This window comes from Myxine glutinosa, chromosome 12, assembly GCF_964187855.1.
Source record: "Myxine glutinosa chromosome 12, kmMyxGlut1.1, whole genome shotgun sequence".
NCBI classification, from domain to species: Eukaryota; Metazoa; Chordata; class Myxini; order Myxiniformes; family Myxinidae; genus Myxine; species Myxine glutinosa.
This window is the reverse complement of record NC_136272.1, coordinates 94,532,541-94,547,903: the sequence shown is the minus strand read 5'-3', so window position 1 is coordinate 94,547,903 and position 15,363 is coordinate 94,532,541. Positions and strand designations below refer to the sequence as shown.

At 50.4% G+C, this 15,363-nt stretch overlaps 1 protein-coding gene across 1 annotated transcript in view; it reads left to right on the top strand.

The window, feature by feature from the left end:
* Positions 1-15,363, top strand: part of LOC137437636 (transforming growth factor-beta-induced protein ig-h3) — a 140,903-nt gene that overhangs the window by 39,139 nt on the left and 86,401 nt on the right. The window contains exon 5 of the mRNA XM_068132112.2: positions 12,242-12,400. Within this exon, the coding sequence (XP_067988213.1) occupies positions 12,242-12,400 (159 nt within the window). The remainder of the gene's footprint in view (positions 1-12,241; positions 12,401-15,363) is intronic.

The following is a 15,363-nucleotide window of genomic DNA, read 5'->3' as shown; positions in this document are numbered from 1 at the left end:
GTTCCAGCGCTTGATGGACGGCGTGCTGCGCGACCTGCCGTTTCTTTTCGTCCATCTGGACGACATCCTCGTTGCCAGCACGTCCCGCGCCGAGCACCTCCTCCACCTCCGAACACTGTTCGGTCGCCTCAGCGAGCACGGCTCAATTGTCAACCTGGTCAAATGCCACTTCGGCGTGACGACCGTTGACTTTTTGGTCCACCGCATCACCAAGACCGGGGCCGTGCCCTGCCGACCAAGGTCGAGGCCATCACCACGTTCCCGCGTCCCCGTTCCATCAAGGCCCTCCAAGAGTTCCTCGGCATGGTGAATTTTATCACCGATTCGTGCCCCGCGCTGCTCAGCTCATGCGGCCCCTTTTCGAGGCCCTCCGGGGCAAGCCGGCCAAGCATGACATTGTTTGGTCCGCGGCCATGGACGTGGCCTTCGCCAGCGCCAAACGGGCCCTCGCCGACGCAACGCTGCTGGCTCACCCGGTGCTCAACGCGCCCATCGCCCTCACTATGGACGCCTCCAACTACGCGGTGGGCGCCGTCCATGAGCAATGGGTGGACAGGGTTTGGCAGCCACTCGCTTTTTTCAGCTGGCAGCTCCGGCCGAACGAGTTAAACTACAGCATGTTCGACCGCGAGCTGCTCGGGCTATTCCTGGCCGTTCGCCATTTCCGACACCTCCTGGAGGGCCGCCCGTTCACGGCTTTCGTCGACCACAAGCCGTTGGTCTACGCTACGCAATGGCTAAGGTCACGGAGCCGTGGTCGGCCCGCCAGCAGCGCCACCTCTCCGCCGTGTCGGAGTTCACCATGGACATCCAGCATGTCGCTGGCAAAGACAACGCCGTGGCCGACTGCCTTTCGCGGGCCAGCGTGAACACGGTCCACCTCGGCGTGGACTTCGCGCTCATGGCGGCCGACCAGACCACCGACGCCTCGGTGCAGGCACTCCGCGCGGCGGACACGGGCCTCCGCCTGGCCGACATCCCCTTCGCGGGCACCGTCCTGCTCTGCGACGTCTCCCAGGGCTAGCCTCGCCCCATCGTGCCCGTTTCCTGGCAGCGCCGCATCTTCGCCTCCATCCACGGCCTTTCTCACCCGGGCCGGAAAGCTTCTCAGAAGCTGGTGTCGGCGCGTTTCGTCTGGCACGGCCTTCGACGAAACATCCGCGACTGGGCCAACGCCTGCACGGCCTGCCAGCGAGCCAAGGTCCACCGCCACACCCAGGCCCTGCTGGCACCTTTCGCCGTGCCTGAACGGCGTTTCGTGGACCTGGTGGGTTCCCTGCCCCCCTCGCGGGGGTTCACCCACCTGCTCACCATGGTGGACAGGACCACCAGGTGGCCGGAGGCCGTGCCCCTCACCTCCACCACCACCGCCGACGTGGCGCAGGCATTCATCGCCACCTGGGTCGCGCGCTTCGGCGCACCAGCGGACATCTCGTCCGACCGCGGCCCACAGTTCACGTCTGAGCTTTGAGGCGCGGTCGCCCGTTCGTTGGGGGTCACGCTGGGTTGTGCGAGCGGTTTCACCGCTCCATGAAGGCCGCACTCATGGCCGGCCTTCAGGACGACGGTTGGGCCGACCGGCTGCCGTGGGTCCTTTTGGGCCTTCGCACGGCCCCCAAGGAAGACCTCCAGGCGTCCGCCGCCGAGCTCGTCTACGGCCAGCCGCTCCGCGTCCCGGGCGAATTCGTGCCCGACGCTACCAGTCCCTGGTCCGCCGCTCGCCAGCGCTCGGACCTCCAGGAGGCCGCCCGACGATTTGCCCCCGTGCCGACGTCCCGCCACGGTGGCCCCCAGTCCTACATCCCCCCGGCGCTTCGCACAGCGGAGTACGTCTTTGTGCGTCATGACGCGCACCAGGGACCACTCCGGCCGCCGTACGACGGGCCCTTCCGGGTCCTGCGACGGGGCGACAAGTCTTTCATCGTCGACTTTGGCGGCCAGCCGGACCGGATTTCTGTGGACCGCCTCAAACCGGCGCACATGGACGTCGACCGACCACCACGGTTGGCCCTTCCTCCGCGGCGAGGCCGCCCCCGTCCACAGTTCCCCCCGCTCGACCACCCACCACCACGTCGGACCCCTCCCCACGACCCTCCAGGGGTCGCTTCGGCCGGGTCATCCGGACCCCCCTTAAATTGACCCTGCCGGTGCAGGTCGATTCTGGAGGGGCGTGTGTAGCGGTTACCGCTGGATGCACACAATCGCCTTGCACCGGCCAGAACACGGCCAGACGCGCCTCTCCCGGGCATGCCCGGACTCACTGTTCCCGGGCACGCCCGAACCTCCCGGGCACGCCCGGTCTCGTCTTTCCCGGGCATGCCCGCTCTCGCCTTTCCAGGGCTCGCCCAGAGCGTCCGGGCATGCCCGCTGTCGCCTTTCCAGGGCTCGCCCAGAGCGTCCGGGCATGCCCGCTATCGCCTTTCCAGGGCTCGCCCAGAGCGTCCGGGCATGCCCGCTATCACCTTTCCAGTGTTCGTCCAGAGCGCCCGGGCACGCCCAGCCTCGACTTGCCAGGCCGCAGCCAAACACGCCCGGGCAGGTCCAGACTCGCCTTTCCAAGGCTCGCCCTTGATACCCGGGCATGCCCAGTATAGCTTTTGCCAGGCAAACTTCCCGACATAAATGTGTATATATATTGCTGCCCGATAAACGGGCTTGTCAGAATACCTGAGCTGTTTTGTTTCAATAAAGCAACTCGGACGAATTCCGTCTTTGGTCGCGTCAATTCTTTCGACTCGCGTTGGAGTGCAGTTCCTTCACTATATTGATTCTTTCTCCCCTCCCGGACACGTTGCTTGTTCGCTCTCCTCCTCGTCTCGACTTGTGCCCCGCCCCCTGTATCTCGTTTTTCTTCCGCCTCTGCTCCTTCTTTCTCAAATCCACGTTCTCGCTTGGAGACTTTTCCCAGATTGTTTTTCATGGTTTTCATGATTCTGTTTGGATATTGTTGGAATATGTTTAAACCGCAGCCGTGATGCTGACGCCGCCCCCCCCCCCCCCCCGAATTTCCATATTTTAAACGTTTCCCAGTGTGTACCCTGGTCAGAATAGGTACACCGTATCCCTGCGTGTCGTAAGAGACGACTAAGAGGGTTGGCGTCAGGAAGGGCATCCGGCCATGAAAACATTGCCTCAGGAAGAGAACCATGACAATTACAACTACATAACTACAATTACAACTACAACTACATTTTGAGGGAGTTCATGGGGGTTACGGATATGGTGTGAGAAATGGAGAAGGTGAAAGGATTTTGGAGTTTGCTGATGGAGCTGATTTGTTGATTTGTAATACTCAGTTCCAGAAAGAGGATAATACGCTTGTTACATACACGTCAGGTGGGTCGACGACAACCGTTGACTACCTGATGGTGCGTAGGCGAGATAGGGGGCACCTCCGGGACACAAAGGTGATCCCGGGGGAGGAGGCTGTTTCACAGCACCACTTGGTTGTCTGCGACATAAGGGTGAAAGGTGCGAGGAGAGCGCGGCGGGTGAAGTACCAACCAAGAATGAAGGTGTGGAGGTTGAAAGAGGTGACAGTAAGGGAGGCATTAAAAGAGAGGCTGAGTAGGGTATAGGATGATGTGGTTGAGCTTGAAAGTGGTTGGATGTCAATGAAAGCTACTCTGTTGGGAGCCGTTGGTGAGGTATGTGGATGGACAAAAGGACCACCGAGGCACTCGGAAACATGGTGGTGGGATGATGAAGTTGGAAAGAGGATTGAAGAGAAGAGGAAGAAGTTCAAGGAGTGGCAGAAGGCGAAGGGTACGGGAGCAGAAACAGCAGAGCATTAAAGTTATAAGGCAGCCAGGAAGGCTGCAAAGAAAGAGGTAGCAAAGGCGCAGGAGGCATGTAGGAAAATGTTCGGAAAACGCTTGGATTCGGAAGAGGGTCAGAGAGCGGTATTCAGGATTGCAAAGCAGATAGCGAAAGAGAGGTGTATTGTGATGGGGGTGAGTTGCTTGAAGGATGAAGTGGGACAAATCGTTGTCGACCCAGATGGAATTAAAGGAAGATGGAAAAGCTATATGGGAATGCTGTTGAATACAGAGAATGAATGGGATGGCAACATAGAGAGTAACCCAGTTTTAGGACCAGCAGAGAAGATAACTGAGAAGGAAGTTGAGGAAGCGATAAAAGCAATGAAGAATGGAAAAGCGGGAGGGCCGACGGGAGTTGTGGGAGATATGTTGAAGGCAGCAGGAAGTTGGGGTGTGAAGAGAATGACAGAGATCTGTAATCTGGTGGTGAAAGAAGGCCGCATTCCAGTGGCTTGGGAACTGAGTACCGTCATCCCTCTATACAAGGGGAAAGGTGACCCTCTGGAGTGTGGCTCGTACCGAGCGATAAAGTTATTGGAGCATGGAATGAAGGTATTGGAAAGGGTGTTGGAGAGGAGGATAAGGAACAAAGTGAAGATCGACGAAATGCAGTTTGGATTTATGCCAGGAAGAGGAACGACAGATGCGCTTTTCATTGTGAGGCAGTTGCAGGAGAAGTACATGGAGAAGAGGAAGAAGTTGTTTTTTGGGTTTGTTGATCTGGAGAAAGCATTCGATAGGGTTCCACGCAAAGTATTGACATGGGCATTGAGGAAGTTAGGAGTGGAGGAATGGTTGATCAGAGTAGTGATGGCAATGTACAAAAGAGCGCACACAGCTGTAAGGACGAAGGACGGGAACAGTGGTGAGTTTGAGGTGAAGGTGGGAGTGCATCAGGGGTCGGTACTAAGTCCACTACTATTTGTAGCTGTGATGGAGGTGCTGGCTCAGAACGTAAAGGAGGGTTTACCGTGGGAGTTGTTGTATGCAGATGATCTGGTGTTGATTGCGGAAAGTATGGATGGACTGAAGGAAAAGATGAACAAGTGGAAGGAATGTATGGAGACAAAAGGTCTGAAGGTGAATATCGGAAAGACGAAGGTGATGGCAAGTGGTAAAGCATGTGGTGAGGTGGAAAGAACTGGGAAGTGGCCGTGTGCTGTGTGCAGGAAGGGTGTCGGAGTGAACTCCATTCAATGTACAATGTGTGCTGAGTGGGTTCATCAAAAATGTAGTGGTCTGAGAGGGTCATTTACCAGTGTGGCAGCTACATTCAAATGTAAGGTGTGCGCAGAGGGAGCTGCAGATGGAGGAAATGTTGAGTTGGATATTGGAGACGGTGTGAAGCTGGAAGGTGTGAAAACATTTTGCTATCTCGGAGACATGCTGAATGGAGAAGGTGGATCAGACTCGGCAACGGTTGCTCGAGTGAGATGTGCATGGAAGAGGTTTCGGGAACTGAGTGGCGTGCTGATGAGGAGGAGAGTGTCGCTGAAGCTGAAGGGAAAGGTGTATGCTGCATGTGTGAGAAGTGTTCTGATTTATGGGAGCGAGACATGGGTAATGAACGTAGAGCAGCAACGAAGGCTGGAAAGGGTGGAAATGCGAATGGTTCGATGGATGTGCGGAGTATCGTTGAGAGAGAGGAAGACAAATGATGAATTGCGAAAGATGATGGGAATATTGCCTGTGATTGATGCTGTGAAGAGGAACAGGTTGAGATGGTTTGGTCATGTGTTGAGGAAGGATGAAAGTGACTGGTTGAGAAGAGTGATGGAAATTAATGTAGAAGGAAGTAGAGGATGGAGAAGACCGAGAAAGACTTGGCTAAAGATGGTGGAAGAAGAAATGCGGGCAAGGGGGTTAACAAGGAGAGATGCAGAAAATAGGGCAAAATGGAGAAGATTGTCATGGGGACCGCTAGGCTAACCCCCGCTCTAGCAGGGAAAATGGCCTTAAAATGCATGTTGTGTGTTGTTGTTGTGTCTGTCCTGTGTTGTCTTGTCTTGTGTCGTCACTGAATTGCTCCCTCAAACTTTTGCGAAATCGTACTATTCCAACTTGACCCACGACGGGAGTATGCACTCTACTGAGTGGCGTTCTAGTTCAATAAGTTGTGGACGACATATGACAAAACAAGGTGGATGAGTCGGGTAAGTGACAAGAACAATCAGATTAGATTTTGGCTAAGGTCCGGATCTAGATCTGGCCTATCAGTGGATGAATGAATGAATGATCGTTTTGAGGCCATTTTCCCCGCTAGAGCGGGGGTTAGCCTTGCGGGCCCCATGGCAATCATGGCTCCCTGTTTGAGGCAATGTTTTTATGGCCGGATGCCCTTCCTGACGCCAACCCTTGGTCGCCTCTTACGATGCGCAGGGATACGGTCTACCTATTCTAAACCGGGGTACACACCGGGGTTCTAGTGGATATAAAACGGTGTTCTAGTGGATACACACCGAGTGGATATAAAACGTAAACTGGTCAGCCTGATGGGGGTATGCTCTCTACAGTGCCGTTCTAGTTGTTAATTTTATTACTCTCACTCCCTTCTCGGGACATCAAGGCGCACACGACCGGTGTTTCATGTTTCCATAGCCAAGAAGTTCTCCTGGATAAGTAACGCATATCTAGGGTTGCTGGCAAAGCACCCTCAAACCAGAGCAGAAGTTTAGAGCAGTACACGGTGTACGTGGGATCTTTAACTTCCGTCCGCCAGCAAATTGCAAATGCGATCTCTGATGATGATCACTGATCCTCCGAAGGATGGTGCAACACTGATGCAATGCCCTGCTTCGAAGCACGAAGATGACCCGAGTTCATAGTCAGGCCAGAATGTGACCTAGACTCAACAATTCAAAGCTAGTACACCACCTTCAAGTTATGTTTGTAGTCCCCAAACTAAATCTTAGGTATACAAAAATGGCACACTTTCAATATCCTCCGTCCTTTTTCCTTAAACTTGGCGTTCCATTTTCCATCATCCTCAGCTCCCCTACCCTAACGTTTCTCCCCTATCCTTCTCGTTCTTTTCTTCTTCCCAAATTTACACCAACCCCTTTCTCCTGCATATTCAGTGTCTCAATAAAATGTATACAATATATCAAAACATATCCTATCGTGTAATTCTGCACTGCCTTATGGGTAACAGCTGACCAATGACGTGTAACCATTCCATCACATGCTAACGCTATCTGTTAGGTATTAGTAACACTCAATATCACACTTCTCTCTGCTAATTAATTACCCCATGCACACGATGTGAAAAACGGGGTTAAGAAATTGGTTCATATCTGTCCGTCTCTCCATCAGTCCTACACACATCAATTTATGATCGAGGAACAACTTAATTCAAATTATATGTTATATATTGAATTTTCTGTCGGAAAACGAACCTGTAGTTTAGCAGTACTTGGACATGTTAAATAAGGTGGTGTACAAGACTGCTTCAATGGCGCTAAACTTCGCGAATTGTTTTTTAAGACTAACTTTAAAATCATTATTTTATTTCAATTGATCTCGCGAGATCTTGGAGACGGCGGCAGGGATTTTCGAAGCTCCACACGGTCTCCACGTTTTTCGAAGTTAAGTCTGTTCACAATTGTATTTTGTCGAAACTGTATTTATCTTTCGGTGTGTGAAGTTATTGTGTGCAACTTTGGTTGTTTCTCGGTGTTTATCTTTCATAAATTAATCGTCTGTTTGCCGTGTCGCGAGCAAGGCCTTGTACAGTGTGCACTGTACAACCTTGAGGCTTTGTTTTTCTCTGTGGTCCGTCGTTTGTGATCCAATAACTTTCGTTCTCTGTATTCCCAGTCTTTTCACCCATAGCCTACTTCCTTGTGTAAATCTCAACTCAAAAAAAAAAAAAAAAAAAAAAAAAAAAAAAAAAAAAAACATTTCCTTCTCTGTTCTCATTCGTTTATTCATTCTTATTCGTTCGTTCGTTCTTCGACCACGTGTTTCTCCCCCATTTCCCCAGATAGTTTTCACTCATTAACCTTCAATGTTTACACTTTCCCCTCAAGTTATGTATTCCGTCATATTTTATAACACCTTTTTCTTCTTCTTCTTTAAAAGGCTGCTTTCGACTTGCTCACCAAATCAATTCATCCCAAAAAAAATATCCATCTCCTATAGTGCCTTTTTTCTACATTCCCTAAACTCTCCTGCACTCCATCCTCCATCCAGCGTCCTTAAACGTATTTTTAACTCGAAGGTCACAAGAAACTCATTTTGCAATAAATGTTCGTTTCCCATAAATCGTACACTTTCAAAAATCCAATCTCACCCCTCCCCTCCAAATCTTCCCCATAACTCCTCCCCTCAAAATCTTCCCCATCACCCCTCCCCTCCAAATCTTCCCCATCACCCATCCCTTTCAAATCTCCCCCCTTGCCCCCTCCCTCCTAAACTACCCCCTCACCCCTCCCCGCCAAGACGCCCCCTCGCCCCTCCCCTCCTAGACTCCTGCCTCACCCCTCCCTTCCAAATCTCCCCCATATCCCATCCCTTTCAAATCCCTCCCCTTGTCCCTTCCCTCCCAAACTACCCCCTCACCCCTCCCCTTCAAATCTCCCCACCCTCATTGCTTCTCAATTTCCCCCCTCTCACTCCCCCTCCTCAAAGCGTCCTCCCCGCTTCTTCCCCCTTCAAACTCTCACCTCCATCTCCCCCAACCTTCTGCCTCGCTCTTCCCCCTCCTCAAATAACACCTCATTGTGGCTCACCCAATCACCATCAAACCTTTTGTCCGCCCCATCCTTCCCTTTCTCCGAGCTATTCTGAAATCTCTGACACACCTTCAACAGCTCTCCCTACCTCTTCCACCTCTTCCACATCTTACCCTACCCCTCCTCCCCCCTGTTCTGTATCTGATGCTCCCCCTTCCTCTTCATTAACGGTATGGACCTCAAACATCCGGGGCCTTCGTTCAAACTTAACTGATCTCTCCATACAGGTTGCTTCTGTCAAACCAGACGTGATCTGCTTAACAGAAACTTTCCTCCTTTATGATGTCTCTGATTCCATAGTATCTCTCCCGGGCTACTCCCTCCTCCGGTATGATAGACCTGAGCCTCGTCCTGGAGGCGGGGTTGCTATCTTTATCAAAAACTCTCTTCCTCACTCGCCCTGCACTGCACTCTCTCCACCTCACCCCCAGGAATACCTCTGGCTACGGCTTCCCCTTCGCTCCCACCTCTTGTTCATATGTGTGTTGTACCGTCCACCAAACAGTGATGACTCCATCTACATCTCGCTGTCTGATGATATGGACCAACTTCTAACTACTCATCCCAACTCTCTCTTCCTCATATGTGGTGATTTCAACTGTCATCATGCCAGTTGGCTGGGTGTGGGTACCTCTCTCACCAGCCATGGCTCCTCAGCAAAGGACTTCTGCGACTCACTGGGACTGACACAATCTGTCAATTTCCCGACCCGGATCTCAGTCAACGGAACATCTTCTCTTCTGGACTTGGTTATGACTAACTTCCCTGAAAATGTCTGCTGCTCTTCTTCTGCTCCGATCGGATCATCTGATCATGTCCTTGTTAAAGTGGACATCTCTCTGACCATCCTCAGGGAGCCTGCTCAGCGTCGACGAGTCTGGCATTTCACTCAGGCCAACTGGCACGGCCTTCAAGCAGCCATCAATCATCTGGACTGGTCTCCCATCTCTACCACCTCTGACATCAACTCATCCTGGGAATTCTTCCAAAGTAAATTGCTCTCTCTCATGCACAGATTTATCCCATCTCGTCTTCAGTTGTCATACCCTTCCTCCCGTCCATGGTACACGGAATCTTGTGGTGAGGCTGTTGCCCAGAAACAACTTGCCTTCGTCTCCTGGAAAGCAAATCCAACGGAAGGAAATCTCATTTCCTTTCACAAAGCCCGAAACAAGTGTGTGTCCACCCTCAGGAGAGCCAGGAAACAATATCTCTCCGTTCTCAAGACCGAACTCTCTTATCTGTCTCCCTCTTCCAAATCCTGGTGGCGTCTGGTCAAATCCGTTTCTGGTGTTTGTTCCCCCTCCATCCCCTCCCTTACCTCAAACGGCTGCACAGCTGACTCCGCACGTGAAAAAGCTGAATGCCTCAACTCTGTGTTTGCCTCTAAATCTTGTGTCCCAAACCCATCCCTCTCTGTACCCACCATACCCAGTCGTACCCTGCTGCTCCTGGACTCCGTGTCCTTTCCTCCTGACAAGGTGGAAAAGTTTCTGTCAACCCTCGACTCTGATTCTGCAACTGGACCTGACGGCATCAGCCCACGGGTCCTAAAATCCTGCTCTGCTGCTCTATCTCACCCTCTCTCTGTTCTCTTCACCCTCTCTTTTGCTCAAGGTCAACTGCCATCTGCTTGGAAATCAGCCAACATCACCGCTTTGCACAAAAAAGGTGCAAAAACAGATCCTAGCAACTACAGACCAATCAGCCTTCTCCCAATTATCAGCAAAGTCATGGAATCCATCATTGCTTCTGATATGAAATCTTTCCTCTTCTCCAATGGCTTGATCTCTGATCATCAATTTGGTTTCAGACCAGGTCACTCTACTCTGGACATGCTGCTTCTGCTGTCTCAACAATGGATGGAGGTCCTCAATGCCAAACAGGAAATTAGAGCTGTCTCCCTCGACATATCACGTGCCTTCGACACGGTCTGGCACCCCGCTCTGCTCACCAAACTCTCCTCCTTTGGTATCCATGGAAATCTCCACGCATGGCTGGCGGACTTCCTCTCTAGTCGTCGTCAACGTGTGGCCCTGAATGGGTTTCTCTCATCTCCTCTTCCTGTTCAGGCTGGAGTTCCCCAAGGCAGTGTTCTGGGCCCCGTGCTTTTTCTGGTCTTCATCAATGATCTCTCTGACTCTCTCGAAAATCCTCTCTATCTCTTTGCTGATGACTCCACTCTCTGCCGCTCCATTCCTCTTCCCTCAGATCGGCAGTCTGCTGCCTCCTCACTCTCTGAAGACCTGGACAAAATCACAGACTGGTCAAACAAGTGGAACATGTCTTTCAATCCTGACAAATCTCACACTCTTACTATGTCTCTCCGAAAAGATCGACTGGACAACCCTCCCATCTACTTTCTCAACAATCCTCTCCAAGAAGTTCTGTCGCTCAAGATTTTGGGTCTCACTATCTGCCATGATCTTTCTTGGGAAAACCACATTTCCAAGCTGGCCTCCAAAGCCAGTCGCCGACTGGGCATCCTCCGTCGTGCGAAGTCCTTCCTCGGCACACCTGAGCTCCTCACCACATACAAGGCTTTCATCCGCAGCTCAATGGAATACTGTTCTCCCCTATGGGCCGGTGCTCCTGCCTCACACCTAGCTCGGCTTCACGCTGTTGAAACCAAAGCTTTCAGAATTATTGGAATCTCCCGCGATGAAGCTATCTCTGAGGGCCTTTCACTCACTCACCGCAGGCAGGTAGGTGGTCTTTCTGTCTTCTACCGACTCCTCTCCGGCCTTGCACCCCCAGCTCTCTCTGTGCTCTGTCCCCCAAATATTCCTACAGGTCGCACAAGATCTGCCAGCAACCCTCTGATGGTTAAACTGCCGAAATCTCGGCTCTCCGCTCACCTTCACTCTTTCATTCCTCTTTTCTCCCGCCTCTGGAACAAACTCCCTCACTCCCTTCAATCCCACTCCTCCCTCCAGGTCTTTAAAACAGCTGTTCACCACCATCTCTTATCTTCCCCCATCCAAAACCTTGATCTTTTCTACCCCCGCTAATTCACCCCAGATCCACCTTGTTTGAAATTCCAACTTCTTTCCTTAGTCCTGGCAGTGTCCATATGTTTTATACCTCTCCCACTGCCCCCTTCCCACGCCCCCCCCCCCCCCCCAAAGCCCTCGCCCTCTCTCAGATCTCTCGATGTCTCCATGTCTCCATGTCTCTCGGTCCCTGCTCTCAAATGTTGTGTTTGTGTCCTTCCCCCTCTCTCCCCATCTTGTCTACCGCTCCCTATGTTATATGTTTTATGTGTCGGTTTGTCTTTCTGTGTAATTAATGTTCGCTCTTTCACGAGCCTCGATCTTGTATACACAAAAAAAAATAAAAATAAAAAAATAAAAAAAAATTTGAAGTATATACCTTAACACTGTGTGGGGTAACGTGTTCTATGAACTCTTTAGTTACTGTACTGTATTACAGTCTGTATACATTTTATTGAGATACCATGTGACACTTTTCCTTGTGTGTACATTCTGTGAGATAATAATGACTGTTCTTTTGATTGACAATGTCTTTTGTCATCTTAAACTTCTCGTAATCAGTTGTTCGTTCAGTGAAATGAAGGAGTTTATAGAATCCTCTTGGTGAAATAAACTTGCGTTTCCTCTGTAGCTAAAAACTTTCATGCTGGAATGACGGAAGCACTGGCTATCCCTCACCTGTCCGAACACGCAGGAACAAAAACAGGTGATAAGCACAGACAAGAAGCTGCACAACACACTTCTTCAGCACGTGGCAAGAGAAAGGCTTCTCATCCACGACCTTCGTGACGGTCTCCTGATACCATCCATGCTGGGTAACCATGACATCCGTGTCCAGCAGCATCGTAACGGGGTGAGATGGACAGGGCCCAAGTTCAGAGCTGCAGCTGTTGCCATTGATTTTCAATGCCAAGCCATCTGTTTCTGGTCGCTCTTCAGTAGCGGCCTTGCATGTATTAATTGAACAAAGACATAATAATTTAGCCCTGCATCATGAGTTGCTGTGCCAAACATGTGATTTTCATTTTAATATATCTGTGATGCATGGATATGGTCAGAATATGAAACAGGGTATTCCTGGTGCATCATGCAAGCAAGAGCCCTTAGGTGTCAACAAGTCTATATACCCATGCGCTAGTGAAGACTATACCCAGGGATCGGGGAGAAGGGTTCTGCCTGTTACACGAGGCATTCCCTGAAGGGTTGCACTGTGTGTATTGTGGAAAATCACCGCCAATATTACCCAGTTCAAAACAATGTTCCTCAAATTGAACTTCATTAACGGTAGTAAACTAGGCCTACAATGGAATGGATCAATGCAACAGACATCACAACTCAGTTCTTCTCCAGATCTGATTTGTGATCATCACTTTAGCTTCCAACAAGGTAATTCCCCCTTATAGTACAGCAGATAGGTGAAAGTATTGTGCACTTAATGATAAAAGCATCAAGTTTGGAACAGAGTTAGGCCATATCTAAAGGAAGATTTTTTTAGCTAAAGGGCCATCGCAGAAATGTCCTGTGGCAGCAGTGGCAGCCATTTTCCAAAATGGCTGCAATTTCCATGCACTTTCCACATACGTCTCAGATTGGGACATCTCGTCTCATTACAATTTTGATTTATTGGAACCATTTCACATTTGTAAAGTTAGTAATGGTATTTTAAAACCAAGAAATGCTGTCTGGTGCAGATCCATTTGGTGCCAATGTCACAGATCTGCTGTATATCGATAAATAGTTTGTAGGCAGATGCTCAATACTCTGTGATACTTAAGCTGCACATTCACAAAGTGCTGTACATGGAAGAGCTGCCTTCACACATTTATACAGCCCTCTATAGCCCTTCTTACAGCCGTATCTCAGGAGTTCCCGGCAAGCCTTCGATGCTTCTGGAAGTGTTGTCCAGCATGCATCCCATTCCCCATTGTCGCCCTTGTTCCATCCCCATTCGCTTGGGCTTGGAAGCTGAGGAGCTACAATTATCATTTGGCCCCAGCAGTAACCAACTTGGTATGCAGCCCTCCTTGTGTGTTGGAGTAATGCTGCCTTTGTTGGAGGAAGACCATCGAGTGCTCTACCCTTCTGAGTAAAAAGCTGTTTGCGGGCCTGATTGACACATTGCTCACTACTAGTACGGTCATACAGCAAAATCACAAAGTGCTCTAGTTGCTCCATTGAGTCATCTACAGACTCTGGTGTAGCACTCAATGTGCAAAATGCTGATGTCACCTCAATGTAGCACCTCCATGTGTCCCATGCAGTCTTCTTTCCTCGACCAGAACGAGACAGTGTCACATCCCGTGAATGCATCAAACACTGGCAGAGCTGCACACTTCTCAGGACCCAGAGCCTTGGCCATATCGTGAGCTTCCAAGATACCAAAGTTCTTTCCAGTTCCAAAGGAAACCCACAGCTCAGGAATGTTGAGTTGCTATGCTGCTGTCACTGCCAGAACCACCACATCAGTATCAACTGTGTGGATTGAGATCTTTGTATACCCTTGTTTCACAGCATCCTGCACATGGAGCATGATTCTTGTATCAGCTTCCTCGTGGTTGCAGGGAGCAAGGACTTCTTCATCTCAACGCTGATTACAAAGGATGCCAGAGTGATGTGTGGTGATGACTTGCTTGTCGGTGTCCATTGATCCAATGCAGACTGCCAGAAAAGAGAACAGTTCCACCTTGTTCCCATCAATCCTGAGAAACTCATTCCAAGTCCTAGGAACTAGGGTGGATGGCTCTACATGTCTTCTAACGCCTTTCCCTCTTCTCTTCCGTGTACCTGCCTTCAGACTGTCCGTAAAGTACTCATCCCACACAATGTCTACCCGTCTTGCTTGCTGCAGGTGAGCTCTGATGTGAGGTAGAAACACTGCAGTTGCATAATCATCAAATGTTTTGGCTGGACCAGGTTGCAGCATATTGACAACTGCAGCTCCATCAAGAACAATAACATCTGCAGCTGGTGCAGACACACTGGTTTGTGAAGGAACAAGTTCTTCCAGGCAGCCAGGTGTGATTTCTCTCCAGTTCTCAACTTGCCCATCTGTGACAGCGAAGGTGGGCAAGCCTAATTCTCATGTTGAAAGAATTCGTTGAGGTCCCCATCTCGTTACTATGAGGCAATGTATAGCCTGGAGAGCAAATAACAGTCGTTCTTCAGTGATGTTACCTGCTGTTGTCCCTTTGACTTCTGTTGGGCTGGAGGCCGACTGAAGAGGGGCAGCTTGTTCCTCTTGATTGGCTCATAAATATGTTTTGTTTGGTTGACTTGGTGCTCTGTGACATACGAGTTGTACTGATTTTGTCCAAGCTTCTCTATGTGGCGTACAGTGGCTATGACAGCAGGATCAACAAGGTCTCTACTGTCCAGTATGAGAAGATGACCGCTATTCTCACAGAAAGGATTCCCCAGTCTTTCTGTTGTATCTCTCAGTGATTTGACATCTTTAGCAAATGCTCAGGTGTGTGTGTGGTGCCTCATCATGATGCCTGTGATCTGACTGCTTTCTCCTCTCTATTGAGCTTCAATAACTTGTGCCATTTCAGGGCCACAAACCATCCATCGCCTAAGTGCTGCTGGATTCTCAGTCAGGCCAACAGCTCCACCATCACCCTTCACTGCAGCATTGTTTTGTTCATGGGCCTGACATATTGCTATTGCAGAGAATGCTCGACCTGTCTTCTTCACCACAAAGTTTCCTTTGAGAAACTCTGCAAACATCTCTGGATCTTTCATTTCCAATGTTGCCATGTCACACAAATGTACAGCAACCCACTTGGCATAATTAGTGTGGTCTAGAGCAAAGAACCA